The sequence below is a fragment of the Entelurus aequoreus genome, linkage group LG04 (assembly GCF_033978785.1).
Source record: "Entelurus aequoreus isolate RoL-2023_Sb linkage group LG04, RoL_Eaeq_v1.1, whole genome shotgun sequence".
NCBI classification, from domain to species: Eukaryota; Metazoa; Chordata; class Actinopteri; order Syngnathiformes; family Syngnathidae; genus Entelurus; species Entelurus aequoreus.
In genome coordinates this window covers 34,674,079-34,690,622 of record NC_084734.1, presented here as the reverse complement: position 1 = coordinate 34,690,622, position 16,544 = coordinate 34,674,079, and the positions used below count along the sequence as shown (strand labels likewise).

The following is a 16,544-nucleotide window of genomic DNA, read 5'->3' as shown; positions in this document are numbered from 1 at the left end:
CACATTGCCAATCAACCTATCCCCAGGTGCATGTTTTTGGGGGGCGGCAGGAAGCCTGAGTACCCGGTGGGAACCCACGCAGTCACGGGGAGAACATGCAAAGACGTATTTAAAAATATAATATCGTAATTTCTGGGCTATAGAGCGCACCGGTTATAAGCCGCACCCACCAACTTTTAGAAGAAATAAACATTTTCTACAAATATTAGCTGCACCAGACCGTAAGCTGCAGATATACACCAGTACGAAATAATTTCTTTGTTTATTTACATACCTTAATTGGTTCCAAATGGTGCCTGTCATACAGCAGTAAAACGGCTTGACAGTGGCCTAGTGGTTAGAGCAGGGGTCTCAGACCGGCCCGCGGGCCGCATGTCTGAGACGTTATTTTGCGGGCCGCACTAACATTAAATTTTCATATTAAGGTGTGAGTTATATATGAATGGCGCTTGACAGCATCATACTTGCCAACCCTCTCGATTTTTCCGGTAGACTCCCGAATTTCAGGGCAACCATTATCTCGATTGTCTTCACCCGAACAACAATATTAAGGGCGTGCCGTGATGTCACTGCCTTTAGCGCCCTCTACAACCTGTACAAACAGCGTGCCTGCCCAGTCACATGTTGTATTTGGCTTCTGTACACACACTTAAGTGACTGCAAGACATATAGGTACTTGATCAACAGCCATACAGGTCACACTGAGGGTAGCCTTATAAACAAGTTTAACACTGTTACAAATATGCGCCACACTTTGAACCAACACCAAACAAGAATGACAAACACATTTCGGGAGAACATCCGCACCGTAACACAACATAAACACAACAGAACAAATACCCAGAATCCCATGCAGCCCTAACTCTTCCGGGCTGCAATATACACCCCCGCTACCACCAAACCCCGCCCCCCCACACATCAACAACACCCCCCCCCCCCCTCCCGCCCCGAGATCGGTAGGTTGTGAGTTCAAACCCCGGCCGAGTCATACCAAAGACTATAAAAATGGGACCCATTACCTCCCTGCTTGGCACTCAGCATCAAGGGTTGGAATTGGGGGTTAAATTACCAAAAATTATTCCCAGGCGCTGCCACCGCTGCTGCTTACTGCTCCCCTCACCTCCCAGGGGGTGATCAAGGGTGATGGGTCAAATGCAGAGAATAATTTTGCCACACCTAGTGTGTGTGTGTGACAATCATTGGTACTTTATCAGACAAAACAGACGTCATCGTTGTGGACCCACTAGCTGCGGGAGCTAGCTCTTCAATCAGTTAAACAGACTCAATAACTCCACGGTGACGTTTTGGTAAATGTACGAAACTGAAACAATACAAAAAGAATGCCATCGTTAGTTAATAATACTATCAGACGCTTGTAAACGTGTTAGCAATTTTTGCTAATGCTAACAACGCTAATTTTCTAGCTTGATTACATTATGATAGCATGTACAAAAATGCATAAAAACACTCCTGCACAAGGTACGGTTTAGTAAGTATGAATTGTTTTAGTTGTATTGTAAAACTTACAAACGTTGCTTGTAGGAATGAAAGAAGAATCCTTTTGAGCAGAAAGAAACCCTGTAGACCAGGGGTGTTAAACGTTCGGCCAGGTTTTATCCGGCCCGTGAGATGAGTTTGAATGAAAGAAAACTGCTGTTCTAAGTGTGCCCACCGGATGTCGCGATAGCAATTTTTTGTATCCCCTGCAGGAGAGCGTGCATGACTTCAGAGTGGGCGGAGCTATGTGCCATGTAAATATAGAGGCAAGACTGGGGTTTGGACACTATGTACTTACGCTGCTTATTAGTGAGAGTATACAAAATGTGGATGGTTACGTTCATGCCTTAATTATCAAAAATGTTGTTGGTAATGGGGAAACATTGTCTGTCTCACATAAATATGCTGAAATATTATGTATCCCCTTCTAACTTTGTGTGATTAATGAAATGAGTCCACATTCACAAGTGTTGTTGTAGATGATGTTAGTACATCAGTTGAGGAAATTAAGTAATTACATGTCCGAGTTTTAAAAAAGTTCAAAAAAATTAAATAACATTTATTTTTGGAAATGCAAATAAGCCAATTGTCAGCCATGCAATATTGCAAAGGTTTGCATTTATACCTGTTGGGGAAAAAAGTTGGTATAACTAAATAAGCTAATCAGTTAAATTATACAATATCTTGGAAACTCCCAGTTTATATAACGATTTCTCGTCTTTAGTGAAGTGCCCAGGGTGTAAGCCAGTATGTGTTGTGTAAAAGTATTCTGATCTGAATATGTATTTGTATTGGAAAGCATTTTGAACAACATAACACAAAACGTCATCAATCGGCGCCCTCATCGTGTCCTCACCAGCTTCCCACCTTGCACCCCCTGTAGGTGAAAACATGACCGTTCTAAACACGGCTGATTGGCTGCTTGGCTGCAGCAGCCCGCCCCCAGCACCTGCCTCCAAGGACTATGGTACAGAGGTGCATGTGTGTGACTTGACAGCAGCCATTAATACCACTTGTGTTTTTTCATCTGTGCCTAATTGGCTTGGATTGCTTTTATATTATTTTTTTTGTTTGCTGGGAATTATTTTCAGTCATCTTGTGGCAGTGTGTGCATGTAAAAGTCCTGTTTCCACCAAGTGCTCCAGGTCAGTTCCGGTGCTATTATGCCCCTGGGGTTGGTACCACAGAAAAAAGGGTGCCAAGTTAGTTAGTCTGGTACCAACAAATATTTTGACACTGGAACCATTACATTTGATACCAAACTGAACTTGGTGGAAAAGGGTCTAATCATTTTTGGTGTGTGGGTTGTGTCCCCCGCACTAGCCTACGCCAACACTCCACGTCTTCTTTTGTCTTTAAGTGAAAACAGAGCCAATGAACAACAGCGAGACCGTCACCACCACGGGTGACGCAACGCTAGACTCCTACGGCAGCTCAGGTAACAAACACACAGTGTGCACACACATACACACACACACACACACACACTTTCAGGTGTTAAGGAACTGACTGTCGAAGTCAAGTCGAGGTGTTAGCTAACACACTCACACTCACTCACACACGCACGGCAACATCAATTTGAGGCGAGGGGTGGCCTCACTGAAAGCTCTAATCCCCAAAAGCGTTGCCCAGCCTTGGATGGCGTCACACTCATTTTTACACTTGGACACACACACACACACACACACACACACTTATACAACTACGGAGTGTGACATCTCGGTGACAACTACATGCATTCTTTTTCTCCCTGAGGCCACAAATATCTTAACTGCATACAAAATAGTACCTATTATGTTTACTAAACCAATATTGTGTTGTTGTTTTTTTTAATATTATCGCAGATTAATGCTTTAGCACATGAATGATCATAAATATTGTAATGTATGTTACAGTGATACTCTTATTAAGTTGTCTTACTAGAGATAGGAATTTTATAACATCTCACAATTCTCTATTCAAACTGATTCTCAAAATATAGTATTTGGTATAAAAATGATAATAGCTTTTATATATATATATATATATATATATATATATATATATATATATATATATATATATATATATATATATATATATATATATATATATATATCAATGTTCCCTCTAAGGTGCGCGCCTGTGCAGTTGCGCACTGCTCAAGCGTCCTCTGCGCACGGCAAATCTATGCCACACACAAAATAAAATAAAAAAATAAGCGCATAACAATTTTCGACACGACACGGACACGACAAAGAAAACAGTTTTTGTCATCATTGTTCAAATATTGTAACGTCTGTCGAGACGCTTTGAGGACATGAATTCCATCCATCACTTTACTGAGCAAAACTCTTTATTGTCGGCCATAAACACATCACCAAAACATTAGTAAAAAAAAATGATATCTAGCAAAACTGGTCATTTTCTGCAGTACAAACCAGACCAAAAGCAACTTTGTTAGATCAGCAGCAGTCGCTCGCTCTTTCTCACTTGCGCCAACACATGCACATATGGCACTTAGCCAGTGATGCATTTACAGCCACACAAAAAGTCGGACAACTCCAACACCACACAAAGTGTCATTCCAGGTCGTTAGACTATGATTTACCAATCAAATGTGTGCTTATTCTAGTGTCATTTATTAGGAATCTTAATTTATACATATTAATCATGAAATGCTGTTAGTATATTAAATAAATACTAATAAAAATATATTTTTTACAAACAGGAAGTTGCAGGAATGTACACATGATCCCCTGCTTACATCTCATTGTGCAACATGTGAATGTTTTAATGGGAACTAAATGCAATGTCTGAAAGGGGTACAAGTTATTTCCAAAGCAGGACCTCCACCCAGACAAACAATACAAGTACATAGTTCATGAAAAACAATATTTTTTGTTATTGTCATTGTAAGTGGGCCTAAACACTTATATTAGAAAATAACCTCATGGAAATGACTGCTGTCATTTGATTATAATAATAAGAGGATGTTGTCTGTCTATCTGTGTTGGCCCTGCGATGAGGTGGGGACTTGTCCAGGGTGTACCCCGCCTTCCGCCCGAATGCAGCTGAGATAGGCTCCAGCACATCCCGCGACCCCGAAAGGGACAAGCGGTAGAAAATGGATGGATGGATGGAGATTTAACTTGTTATTTAGTCAGGTTTGGGACAGGTGTGCTGCTGGTGTAGCCACAGTGTGCACGTCTGATGTTGTTCACATGGGCTCCACTGAATGCTCAGGGAGTTTTTGCGTTTGCTCACACACATGAAAAATTAGAGGGAACATTGAGATATATATATATATATATATATATATATATATATATATATATATATATATATATATATATATATATATATATATATATATATTTTTTTTTTTTTTTTTTTTTTTTTTTTGAAAATTAGGAATCGATTTAGAATTGTAAAAAAATAAATGGCAATTACATCTTTTAAACACCCCTAATTCTTATGTATTTAATTGAGCAGTGCTCATTTATTTTTATAAAGTAGTGTGTAGGTAGCTACTGTGATATAAAAAAACAAGCTTTATAAAATTTAAAGATTGTTGTAAAAATACACAGGAAAGTATAACATTTGGGTAAACTAACAATTAATTGGACAGATATTGAAACATATGTGGTTTATTATATATATTTTTATTTTTGATCATATATTATGAGAGAGATTATTTATTCTGGTTTCATGTTATGCCTTCCCTGTTATTGACAAATGTTTTCTAATATCTTGGAGATTTGATACATTTTATGCATGCATGACTAAGTAAGCGATTTCATTTTGGCCACTGTAGAATAATCTGTGTTATTATTTTGCGTATTATTCATCTCCAGTCATCACCAGCAGTGGATACAGTCCTCGCTCAGCACACCAGTACTCTCCTCCTCTTTACCCCTCCAAGTAAGTAAGCCTCTTTGTAGAAACTTGTAGCACATTTTTTTTTCATCATCATCATCATTATTATTATCACCACGGTTGTTTGATAATTGGCAGGCCTTACTCTCACATCCTCTCCACGCCGCCTGCTCCATCCATGCCGACGTACGCGGGCCAGCCGCAGTTCAGCAGTATGCAGCAGTCCGCTGTCTACACGTACTCGCAAACAGGACAGGCATATGGACTGTCTGGCTATGGTAAGGCAGCACAGACAGCAGCATTAACGAGTGACATAGTTCAAATGTTTGGTTCTATCTTCAACCACAGACCTGGGCGTCATGCTGCCAGGCATTAAGACAGAAAGCGGCCTGGCCCAGAGTCAGTCTCCTCTCCAGACGGGTCTGAGTTACAGTCCCGGCTTCACCACGCCTCAGCCAGGACAGACGGCCTACTCGCCCTACCAGATGCCAGGTCTGGATCTCAAATGTTAAAAAAAAAGGGTCAGACAAGGCTTTTCAATGTCTTTTTTTTTTTGTTCCCCTTCTAGGTTCAAGTTTCACCCCTTCCTCAGGAGGCCTTTACACCACCAACAACTCTGTGTCCAGTCCAGCCAACTACACTGCAGCTCAGCAGGTACCCATTACAGACTGCAAAATAAAATAAAAAAAATGCTCAGTAGGCTATTTTAAAAGTGAAAGTGCACATTTTGGAGAAAAATAACCAAGTGTTGCAAAACACAAATGTTCACTGCAGAGGATGCCGGCTCTCAGGAGGATATGCTAAGCCAGTGGTGTCCAAACCTTTTCCAGCGAGGGTCGCTTACAGATACATTGAAGAATGCCACTTTGATACATTTTCTACATTACAAATACAAAAAGCAATTTAATGTACAGTATGTATGCTAAACTATCTAAACAAACCATTCACAATTTAGCTTTGTGTTACATGTAACAAAGCAAATTACTGTACCTAATCTAACCCCCTTGAGAAATTGATTTAACTCATTATTATTATTATTATTATTATTATTATTAATCAGTCAAATATTATTATTATTAATCAGTCAAATTTAATTTACACAGCCCTTAATCACAAGTGTCTCAAAGGGCTGCACAGACTCACAACGGAAAACTAAACCATTTTTAGGGGTTTTAGCACACTCAAAAACATTCCATCATGATGGAAACCATCAAAGACCGTATAGAGTAAGACGCACAGGTCGTCGGACATTTTGTTTTTGGAGGGCACATTTGTGAGAGAATTGGGGCCAGTTGTATTTTTTTCTTTCTTGTGTGTAATTTTCTTATCCAGGATGTGTTTTATTTGCCTTTTAGAATGTGTCAGGAGCCCATTAAAAACAAGATGGCCCCGAGCTGCACTTTGGACACCCTTGTGCTAAGCTTGCTGAACAAAACATCCACATTTTGTGTGGCAGGTGACAAAGCAAATTAGTGCGATATCTAATATTATACAAACCCCGTTTCCATATGAGTTGGGAAATTGTGTTAGATGTAAATATAAACGGAATACAATGATTTGCAAATCCTTTTCAACCCATATTCAATTGAATGCACTACAAAGACAAGATATTTGATGTTCAAACTCATAAACTTTTTATTTTTTTTTGCAATTAATAATTAACTTAGAATTTAATGGCTGCAACACGTGCCAAAGTAGTTGGGAAAGGGCATGTTCACCACTGTGTTACATCACCTTTTCTTTTAAAAACACTCAATAAACGATTGGGAACTGAGGAAACTAATTGTTGAAGCTTTGAAAGTGGAATTCTTTCCCATTCTTGTTTTATGTAGAACTTCAGTCGTTCAACAGTCCGGGGTCTCCGCTGTCGTATTTTACGCTTCATAATGCGCCACACGTTTTCGATGGGATACAGGTTTGGACTGCAGGCGGACCAGGAAAGTTCCCGCACTCTTTTTTTACGAAGCCACGCTGTTGTAACACGTGCTGAATGTGGCTTGGCATTGTCTTGCTGAAATAAGCAGGGGCGTCCATGAAAAAGACGGCGCTTAGATGGCAGCATATGTTGTTCCAAAACCTGTATGTACCTTTCAGCATTAATGGTGCCTTCACAGATGTGTAAGTTACCCATGCCTTGGGCACTAATGCACCCCCATACTATCACAGATGCTGGCTTTTCAACTTTGCGTCAATAACAGTCTGGATGGTTTGCTTTCCCTTTGGTCCGGATGACACGATGTCGCATATTTCAAAAAACAATTTGAAATGTGGACTCGTCAGACCACAGAACACTTTTCCACTTTGCATGAGTCCATCTTAGATGATCTCGGGCCCAGAGAAGCCGGCGGCGTTTCTGGATGTTGTTGATAAATGGCTTTCGCTTTGCATAGTAGAGCTTTAAATAGCACTTACAGATGTAGCGACCAACTGTATTTAGTGACAGTGGTTTTCTGAAGTGTTCCTGAGCCCATGTGGTGATATCCTTTAGATATTGATGTCGGTTTTTGATACAGTGCCGTCTGAGGGATCGAAGGTCACGGTCATTTGCTCACGCAGTCGTGGACAAAGGGGTGTACCTCGCCTCATCCTTTCTTGTGAAAGACAGAGCATTTTTTGGGAAGCTGTTTTTATACCCAATCATGGCACCCACCTGTTCCCAACTAGCCTGCACACCTGTGGGATGTTCCAAATAAGTGTTTGATGAGCATTCCTCAACTTTATCAGTATTTATTGCCACCTTTCCCAACTTCTTTGTCACGTGCTGCTGGCATCAAATTCTAAAGTTAATGATTATTTGCAAAAAAAAAAATTTTTTATCAGTTTGAACATCAAATATGTTGTCTTTGTAGCATATTCAACTGAATATGGGTTGAAAATGATTTGCAAATCATTGTATTCCGTTTATATTTACATCTAACACAATTTCCCAACTCATGGAAACAGGGTTTGTAGATCAAGGGTCCCCAAGCAACGGCCCGCGGGCCGGATCAGGCCCGCCAACATCCAATATCCGGCCAGCTGTAAGTCCCAAGTTAAAAAAACGTACATATATTTATTTTATTTTGAGTTATTATTTTTCAAATCTGTCCTTTCTAATCCATTTTCTACCGTTTGTTACTTTCTGTGTCTCCTAGCTGCTCAGGCAAATCATATTGTCTAAAAATGCATTTTCTCATAGATAACGTGACATCATCGCGCTCGGAATATATATATATACACTACCGTTCAAAAGTTTGGGGTCACCCAAACAATTTTGTGGAATAGCCTTCATTTCTAAGAACAAGAATAGCATGTCGAGTTTCAGATGAAAGTTCTCTTTTTCTGGCCATTTTGAGCATTTAATTGACCCCACAAATGTGATGCTCCAGAAACTCAATCCGCTCAAAGGAAGGTCAGTTTTGTAGCTTCTGTAACGAGCTAAACTGTTTTCAGATGTGTGAACATAATTGCACAAGGGTTTTCTAATCATCAATTAGCCTTCTGAGCCAATGAGCAAACACATTGTACCATTAGAACACTGGAGTGATAGTTGCTGGAAATGGGCCTCTATAAACCTATGTAGATATTGCACCAAAAACCAGACATTTGCAGCTAGAATAGTCATTTACCACATTAGCAATGTATAGAGTGTATTTCTTTAAAGTTAAGACTAGTTTAAAGTTATCTTCATTGAAAAGTACAGTGTTTTTCCTTAAAAAATAAGGACATTTCAATGTGACCCCAAACTTTTGAACGGTAGTGTATATATATACATATATATATATATATATATATATATATATATATATATATATATATATATATATATATATATATATATATATATATATATATATACATACTAGAGATGCGCGGATAGGCAATTATTTCATCCACCCGCCATCTACCCGAACTAACATTTTATCAAAACCACAACCGCCCGCCACCCGCCACCCACCCGCTGTTATATATCTAATATAGACGATGCAAGGCATTAGTGAGGTTAGAAAGCTTTTGCCTGTTAAAGAAAGGAGACTGATCCAATGCAGCAGAGACATTCAATGTGTGCCACGCATTAATATCTCTTGGCCACGCATTAGAGGCTAAGAGATATTAATGCGTGATAATATTATTTATCATTATTATAATATTATTGTAATTTCCAATAAGAAAGTGTTGACTATTATTGTTATTTTTTTTCCCTGGTCTTTAGTATTCCCTTTTTTAGTTCGTCGCGTACCACGTTTGCAGCTGGCGTTGCCATCTTTTTATTTTTTTCTTCTTCTTCTGTTGTGTTGTGGTGTGCTGTGTCACGCCAAATTTCTTCCCCCTACAAAAACCTTCCCCCTCCCATTTACTTCCGTGGTCATGTTTCCTCTTACGTCATTGACAGCGATCGATAGCACTTCGGCTTTGACTGCCCGTCGCTGGAAGGATACTTCGTCTTTGACAGCTGCTGGAATCTGAAGAAATCGATTATTGTTTTTTTTTGTACAGGCACGAAACAGGACAGTCGCGTGCGGGTTAAGGACCCCCGGCAACATTGTGACTTTATTGGACGCAGCCCCGGAAGTAAATGGGGGGAATGCTTTTGTAGGGGGGAAGAAATTTGGCGTGATAGCTGCAGCAGTGCCTGATGAATGATTGCCTGTTTCAAAGAGTGCTGCTCGTTTTTCGTATGTGGGTAACAACATTTAACTATGTATATATATTTCCGAATTGGTTCAACCGCCACCCTTCCGGATCTATTTAAAATCGATTTTTTTCGTCATGCATCCGCCCGACCCGCGGATTATCCGCAGACTCCGCGGTTGTGTCCGCAAACCGCGCATCTCTAATACATACATACACAGACCGGCCCCGGGCCAAATTTTTTTAACCCAATGCGGCCCCCGAGTCAAAAAGTTTGGGGACTCCTGTTATAGATCATTATTAATCAATTAATTAAAATGTTCTCAATATGCTGGGCAACTAAAAAAGAGGTGCGGTCTAAAATGTACCCTCAAGCCACACTTTGGACACAAGCAATAATATGTATGCTTTTCCAGGACGCTGATTTCCAATTAAAAAAAGAACAATTAGGGAATAAAAATGATCAGTTCCAGGGTCAAACTGTTTACATTCTTAACAATTCCACAGAAAAATGTAAATATATTTTGCACTGAGGGCTTGTGCAGTTATGCCGACATCACGCATAATGGAGTTGTTTTTGAGGACATGTTGAGCCCCCCGCCCCCAATTCTTCGATTTTACTCTCCCTACCGTGGCTTCAACTTTAAAAAGGTATCTTGAGCCTAAATATGAACTTTCCCATGGAACTTTTCTTGGCAGTCGTCAGCGTGGGGAGCAGATGTTAATACGTGCGCTCCAATGCACGTCACTGACCGAGCTAAAGCTTTGTTTTTTCTCTCTGCAATAGCAGTTAAGACAAAGAAAAAAATGATTTTACAGACACAGAAATCTAATTACACTGGAACTTTGCGAGAGAGGATTTTTCGCCCGTGTCTGTTTGATGCATTGTATTTTGCTTGTAAAAACCCTTCGAATTGGGACTTTAATGTGGCCTGCTCTCGTTTAGAGATCTATGTGGCCGACTCATAAAAGCAACCTCGCTCTCTTCGCTGGGACTGTAAAAGCCAGACGAATTTAATTTGAACAGTTTTGTAGGAAGCGAGGGAAGACAGTTGGAGTCCATCCAGCAAACATCCAACATTTCTATAGCGCTTGTCCTCATAAGGGCTACGGTAAGATGGAGCCTATCTCAGCTGACTTTGGGCGAAAGGGCTGGTGCACCCTGCTGCCCGGCACATATCCTCCTGAGAACCAGTGTCCTCTGCAGTAGACCACAGAATAATTCAACCAAATGTCCACGGCAGAGTACACTTGGATTGTGGATAGCTGGATGAGTAACGATGCTCACTCTCTGAACAAGAGGGCCAGGGTTCAAGTCCCAGTCATGGTGAATGGTAACATGTAGCACTATTATTGTAATATTATTTGTATTTTAATTAGAGATGGGCTCCTTTCACATTTAAATGGACACGGTACCAATTCCTGGTACCAGGGAATCAATATACTCAATAGTATCATTTTTTTACACTTTTGTGTGTTCATGTGTTAATAAATTTTTTTGTTTGATAAAAAAAAATTTATTTAACAATTAACAGTGAGATGATAAGGATAACTCTGCTTTCCAATTGTCTTCATTTATTATATTTCAGGCTCATTCACAAGTATTATAGTAGACTGCCTAGTCAAGGAGTAGTCTTTACCTTTAAACTACTCTTTTTTTGCACATTACAAAGTGTTTAAACTGTAAGTATTGTATTTATTACACACCAGCTGTTTGTTGTAACGTGCATCTTAGTTGTAGTTTTCATTACCAAATTTGGAGGTGTTGAAAGCGCCATGTAGTGGTTAGAGTGTCCGCCCTGAGATCGGTAGGTTGGAGTTCAAATCCCAGCCGAGTCATACCAAAGACTATAAAAATGGGACCCGTTTCCCTCCCTGCTTGGCACTCAGCATCAAGGGTTGGAGTTGGGGGTTAAATCACCAAAATGATTCCCGGGCGCGGCGCCGCTGCTGCCCACTGCTCCAAAAGGGAATGGGTCAAATGCAGAGGACAAATTTCACCACATCTAGTGTGTGTGTGACAATCATTGGTACTTTAATCTTTAATTTAATCTTAAAATCGCTAATGCTTAATATCAGTAGTCTATGGCAGATCCGTAAATTAGCATAGAGCTAGTGCATTTTGAAAAGTGAAGTCTTTCTGTACGTTTAGTGTTTTACTTGCTTTGTTGACATGGAAAATTGCAACATTATTTGGAGGAAGTCAGACTTAGGCCGCTCTGAGTGCTGCTGGCCAAGTGTTTGAGCCGGACGTGACGTCATGTGTAACAAAGGTATCGACATTTGGCACCATTTGATTTTAGGTAAATCGATGCCCAGTAGTACGGACAACATTTAGTACCAATCCCCAATTATATTTAGGTTATTTCTTAACTATATTTGCCCGTTCTGCTAAAATAAATTCTGGCTTTTTGACAAATGTAGCTAAGGACTCCTGATTTAGAGCCCGATTTACTAAAATACGTGCAAACTTGATCTCACATGTGATCCACCAAACGTGTGCAAAGTGGATTGTGTCTGCTAAGTGAGCAGAATAAGACGTGCAATCCATTTTGCGTCTCTGTCTTCATTAATATGCAAAATATACGCTGATCATCAAAATGCCCACTATACTGGGAGGAAGAGATGCAATTATAATATTTTAGCACACGCGACGTGATTTATCAACTCTCACCACCACTTTGCAAGCACTAGTGTCAGAAGGATGTGCAAACTGACAGTTCCACACACAGCTGCAGGATCAGTGCTCGAACTGAACAGACAGGTGATGGACAGACGAGAAACCCCCGTTAAACGTGTGTGTGTCAACATTTTGGACGGTCATAGATAAAACATATTAGACTTTTCAGAAACATCATTTTATAATTTTATAGTTGCTAGAGGACTTAAAGCAGTGCCAAATAACTTTTCAACCTTCATAAAATATTTTCATAAATTTTGGGGTGCTACATGGACTCACAACTAGTTGAATGACACCTCTCTCATGGCCTGAGGGGTCTGTATGGCTTTCCCTGGCACTAAGCAACTTTGAGGAGGGTGGCAGGAACCCTGACACACAAAAGACTACAAATGTACTGACTTGCTTTACAGCATACGTCATTTCTCCTTTTCCCATTCGTTGCAAAGACGGAAGTCGATGCTAACGCTTACGTGCAATTACTGCTATCATGGCCGAAGCTGCAAAAAACGACAAGTTTTGTCTGAGAAGACAAAAAAAAGAAAAAGGGAGCCTACCCTGATAAAAAGACAGTCAAAGGTCAACATTGCCCCAGCTTTTACTCACTGGCGTGAGGAGATATTTTTGACCGATGCTGCCTTGGTTCTGTTCCTTTCTGGACTAGTAAGTCATTGTTGATGATCAAATCAAAATGATAATGCTAATGTTAGCTATTGGAAATTTGCCTGGTAGCAATAAATAGCCACCAGCTAGTTGGCAGTTCCACACTGACACAACCAGCCACGCAACAAACTCAAAAGTACTGTAAGAAGAAAAAACAATGCGATGACTGCAAACTACAAACATAAAGTTTGAGTAAAATATGTAAGTTCCTACTCCGGAAAGATCAGTCACACTGAATCATCGTTGTATTATCATGTCAGTTTGACACTATATGCGCTGGTTTTTATGAGAAATGTAGTCTTCCTTCAGGCAAAACACTACCGCTTTGGTCTATTGGTGCTGCCAAAATCAACCAAAACTGGAAGTTCTTAAGTGGGCCTTAAGGCGCTGAATAAAACAAATTCAATTGATGCGTTTTGGTGTCCTTTAATATTTTTTTATAAGGTTTGTTTTTTTCACATATATTTATTATTAAGATATTTCTTATATGAAAAAAACTTCTTTAAGAATGCATTTTTACCTTTTGAGCAGAATCATGTGCAGCCTCCCTCCCACTCACTTTCAGCTGTAAAACAACAAAAGAAGAAAAACAAGTGGTCAATGTCGATGCACATCACAGCTGCTTGTAAAATGCCCATAAAAAGTGGTAAATGTCTCTCTCTTGCATGTTTGAAAACATAAATGTGCAGTAAATGAGTCTCTCTGTGGTGATGCCCCGTATAGTACACGCAAAATCCTCTTTTAAATAAGGCGGTCTGCACCACATGTTTTCATTGTCTTAGTAAATCATCTCCTCACTGTGCAGCCAACATGCTAACCACTGCCCCTCCCCCCCTTCTACTCTCTTAACAGGAGTATCCCTCATACACGACCTTTGGCCAAAACCAGTACGCCCAGTATTATTCCGCCTCCACATACGGGACGTACATGACCTCCGGCAGTGTGGACGGGACCATCTCGACCGCAGCCTACCAGCTTCAAGACTCCGCCCCTGCTATGACGGGCCAGGCTGCAGAACTCCATCCAGGTTAGTTGGTGGTTCTGTGCGCTCATTTCCTACTATAGTAGTAATATTACTATAGTAGTAATATCTCAGGGCATTCAATCGATCGCAACTGGACTGTTTGGTTTGTCTTAGAGGACGTTTGGTCTCTCATCAGACTAGATGTGACCAATTTAAAGGCCTACTGAAATTAGATTTTCTTATTTAAACGGGGATAGCAGGTCCATTCTATGTCATACATGATCATTTTGCGATATTGCCATATTTTTGCTGAAAGGATTTAGTAGAGAACATCGACGATAAAGTTCGCAACTTTTGGTCGCTGATAAAAAAGCCTTGCCTGTACCGGAAGTAGCGTGACGTCACAGGTTGTGGAGCTCCTCACATCTGCACATTGTTTACAATCATGGCCACCAGCACCGAGAGCAATTCGGACCGAGAAAGCGACGATTACCCCATTAATTTGAGCGAGGATGAAAGATTTGTGGATGAGGAAAGTGAGAGTGAAGGATTAGAGGGCAGTGGAAGCGATTCAGATAGGGAAGATGCTGTGAGAGGCGGGTGGGACCTGATATTCAGCTGGGAATGACTAAAACAGTAAATAAACACAAGACATATATATATTTTATTAGCCACAACACAACCAGGCTTATATTTAATATGCCACAAATTAATTGCGTATAACAAACACCTCCCCCCTCCCGTCCATATAACCCGCCAATACAACTCAAACATCCGCACAACACACTCAATCCCACAGCCCAAAGTACAGTTCACTTCCGCAAAGTTCATACAGCACATATATTTCCCCAAAGTTACGTACGTGACATGCACATAGCGGCACGCACGTACGGGCAAGCGATCAAATGTTTGGAAGCCACAGCTGCGTACTCACGGTAGCGCGTATCCAACTCAAAGTCCTCCTGGTAAGAGTCTCTGTTGTCCCAGTTCTCTTCGTGATTGTGTTGCTGCAGCCGGCCGCTAATACACCGCTTCCCACCTACAACTTTCTTCTTTGCTGTCTTCATTGTTCATTAAACAAATTGCAAAAGATTCACCAACACAGATGTCCAAAATACTGTGGAATTTTGCGATGAAAACAGACGACTTAATAGCTGGCCACAATGGTGTCCCAAAATGTCTGCTACAATCCGTGACGTCACGCGCAAACGTCATCATACCGAGACGTTTTCAGCAGGATATTTCGCGGGAAATTTAAAATTGCACTTTACTAATCTAACCCGGCCGTATTGGCATGTGTTGCAATGTTAAGATTTCATCATTGATATATAAACTATCAGACTGTGTGGTCGGTAGTAGTGGGTTTCAGTAGGCCTTTAAGTCTATGAGCATGAACTGATGAAGCCTACTTGAAAGAGAGGTGAAACGCCTTCTAAGACAAACCAAACAGTCCAGTTGTGATTGATTGAGTGCCCTGAGATTGCAAAGACATGGATGAATGGGAATATCCATAGACATATAGTAGTAATTCTTTAGCCATGTCTAACATCATTGTTAACTCCCTGTCTTTGCAGTGCCCGCCTTTTGCCCATCTAGTACAAGTGCAGACTTGCTTTTTTCCCCCAACTTATCTGTAGTTTATCTTGGCTGGAGTTGCGGAACAATGATTATAAGTGCTTATCTTTGCACTCTCGCTCGCTCTCATGTCTTCCCTCGGACATGGCGTCTCTTTTCCTGAACTCGCTGTGTCTTCTTTGTGTCTGAACCGCCCCACCCCCATCCCTACCCCTACGCCCTAATTCGGATTGAGACATAACAATATGAGGTCTGGATCCAGTTAGTCACGGGAAGCATATAGCATTAATTAGCCCATGTGCAAGAAGTACATGATTAGACAATGCATCATTAGGATACTCTGGAACTATACATCTGGCAGTCCGGGGCCGAAATCCAGCCAGAGAGTAACACCATACTGGCCCCGGAGTTCAGTTCAAAACCTGAGAGACAAACATTTTTGCAGGCAATTCCAAAAATCACTACATTGCTCCTGTTGTATAAAGGAACTTGGACCACTGTAAACACATTGGCAGACCTTTGCAAACATTGTTTCTTCAGAAAGCGATTTATTTAACTAAGATGTTGCTGTAGCATATTTATCTTTTGGGCCGTTCAACTGCTGGGTTGTGAGTTCAGTTCAAAAAAGTTCTGAGAGACTCACATTTTTACAGCCGATTCTTAAAAACACGAGTGCTTAAAAACAGCAGGGCACTCATG

General features: G+C 40.6%; 1 protein-coding gene and 1 long non-coding RNA gene across 9 annotated transcripts in view; one reads left to right on the top strand and one right to left on the bottom strand.

Moving 5' to 3' along the window:
• Positions 1–16,544, top strand: part of eya4 (EYA transcriptional coactivator and phosphatase 4) — a 120,405-nt gene that overhangs the window by 76,973 nt on the left and 26,888 nt on the right. For 6 of the 8 annotated variants that reach the window (XM_062044681.1, XM_062044686.1, XM_062044685.1 and 3 more), the window contains 7 exons: positions 2,381–2,464; positions 2,858–2,935; positions 5,334–5,400; positions 5,494–5,633; positions 5,704–5,847; positions 5,924–6,009; positions 14,159–14,333. In XM_062044681.1, the coding sequence (XP_061900665.1) occupies positions 2,381–2,464; positions 2,858–2,935; positions 5,334–5,400; positions 5,494–5,633; positions 5,704–5,847; positions 5,924–6,009; positions 14,159–14,333 (774 nt within the window). The remainder of the gene's footprint in view (positions 1–2,380; positions 2,465–2,857; positions 2,936–5,333; positions 5,401–5,493; positions 5,634–5,703; positions 5,848–5,923; positions 6,010–14,158; positions 14,334–16,544) is intronic. The other 2 variants (XM_062044688.1, XM_062044682.1) reach the window with 1 other exon arrangement.
• The window catches only part of LOC133648521 (uncharacterized), a 39,557-nt gene that overhangs the window by 16,235 nt on the left and 6,778 nt on the right, over positions 1–16,544 (bottom strand). The gene's annotated exons all lie outside the window — the stretch shown is intronic.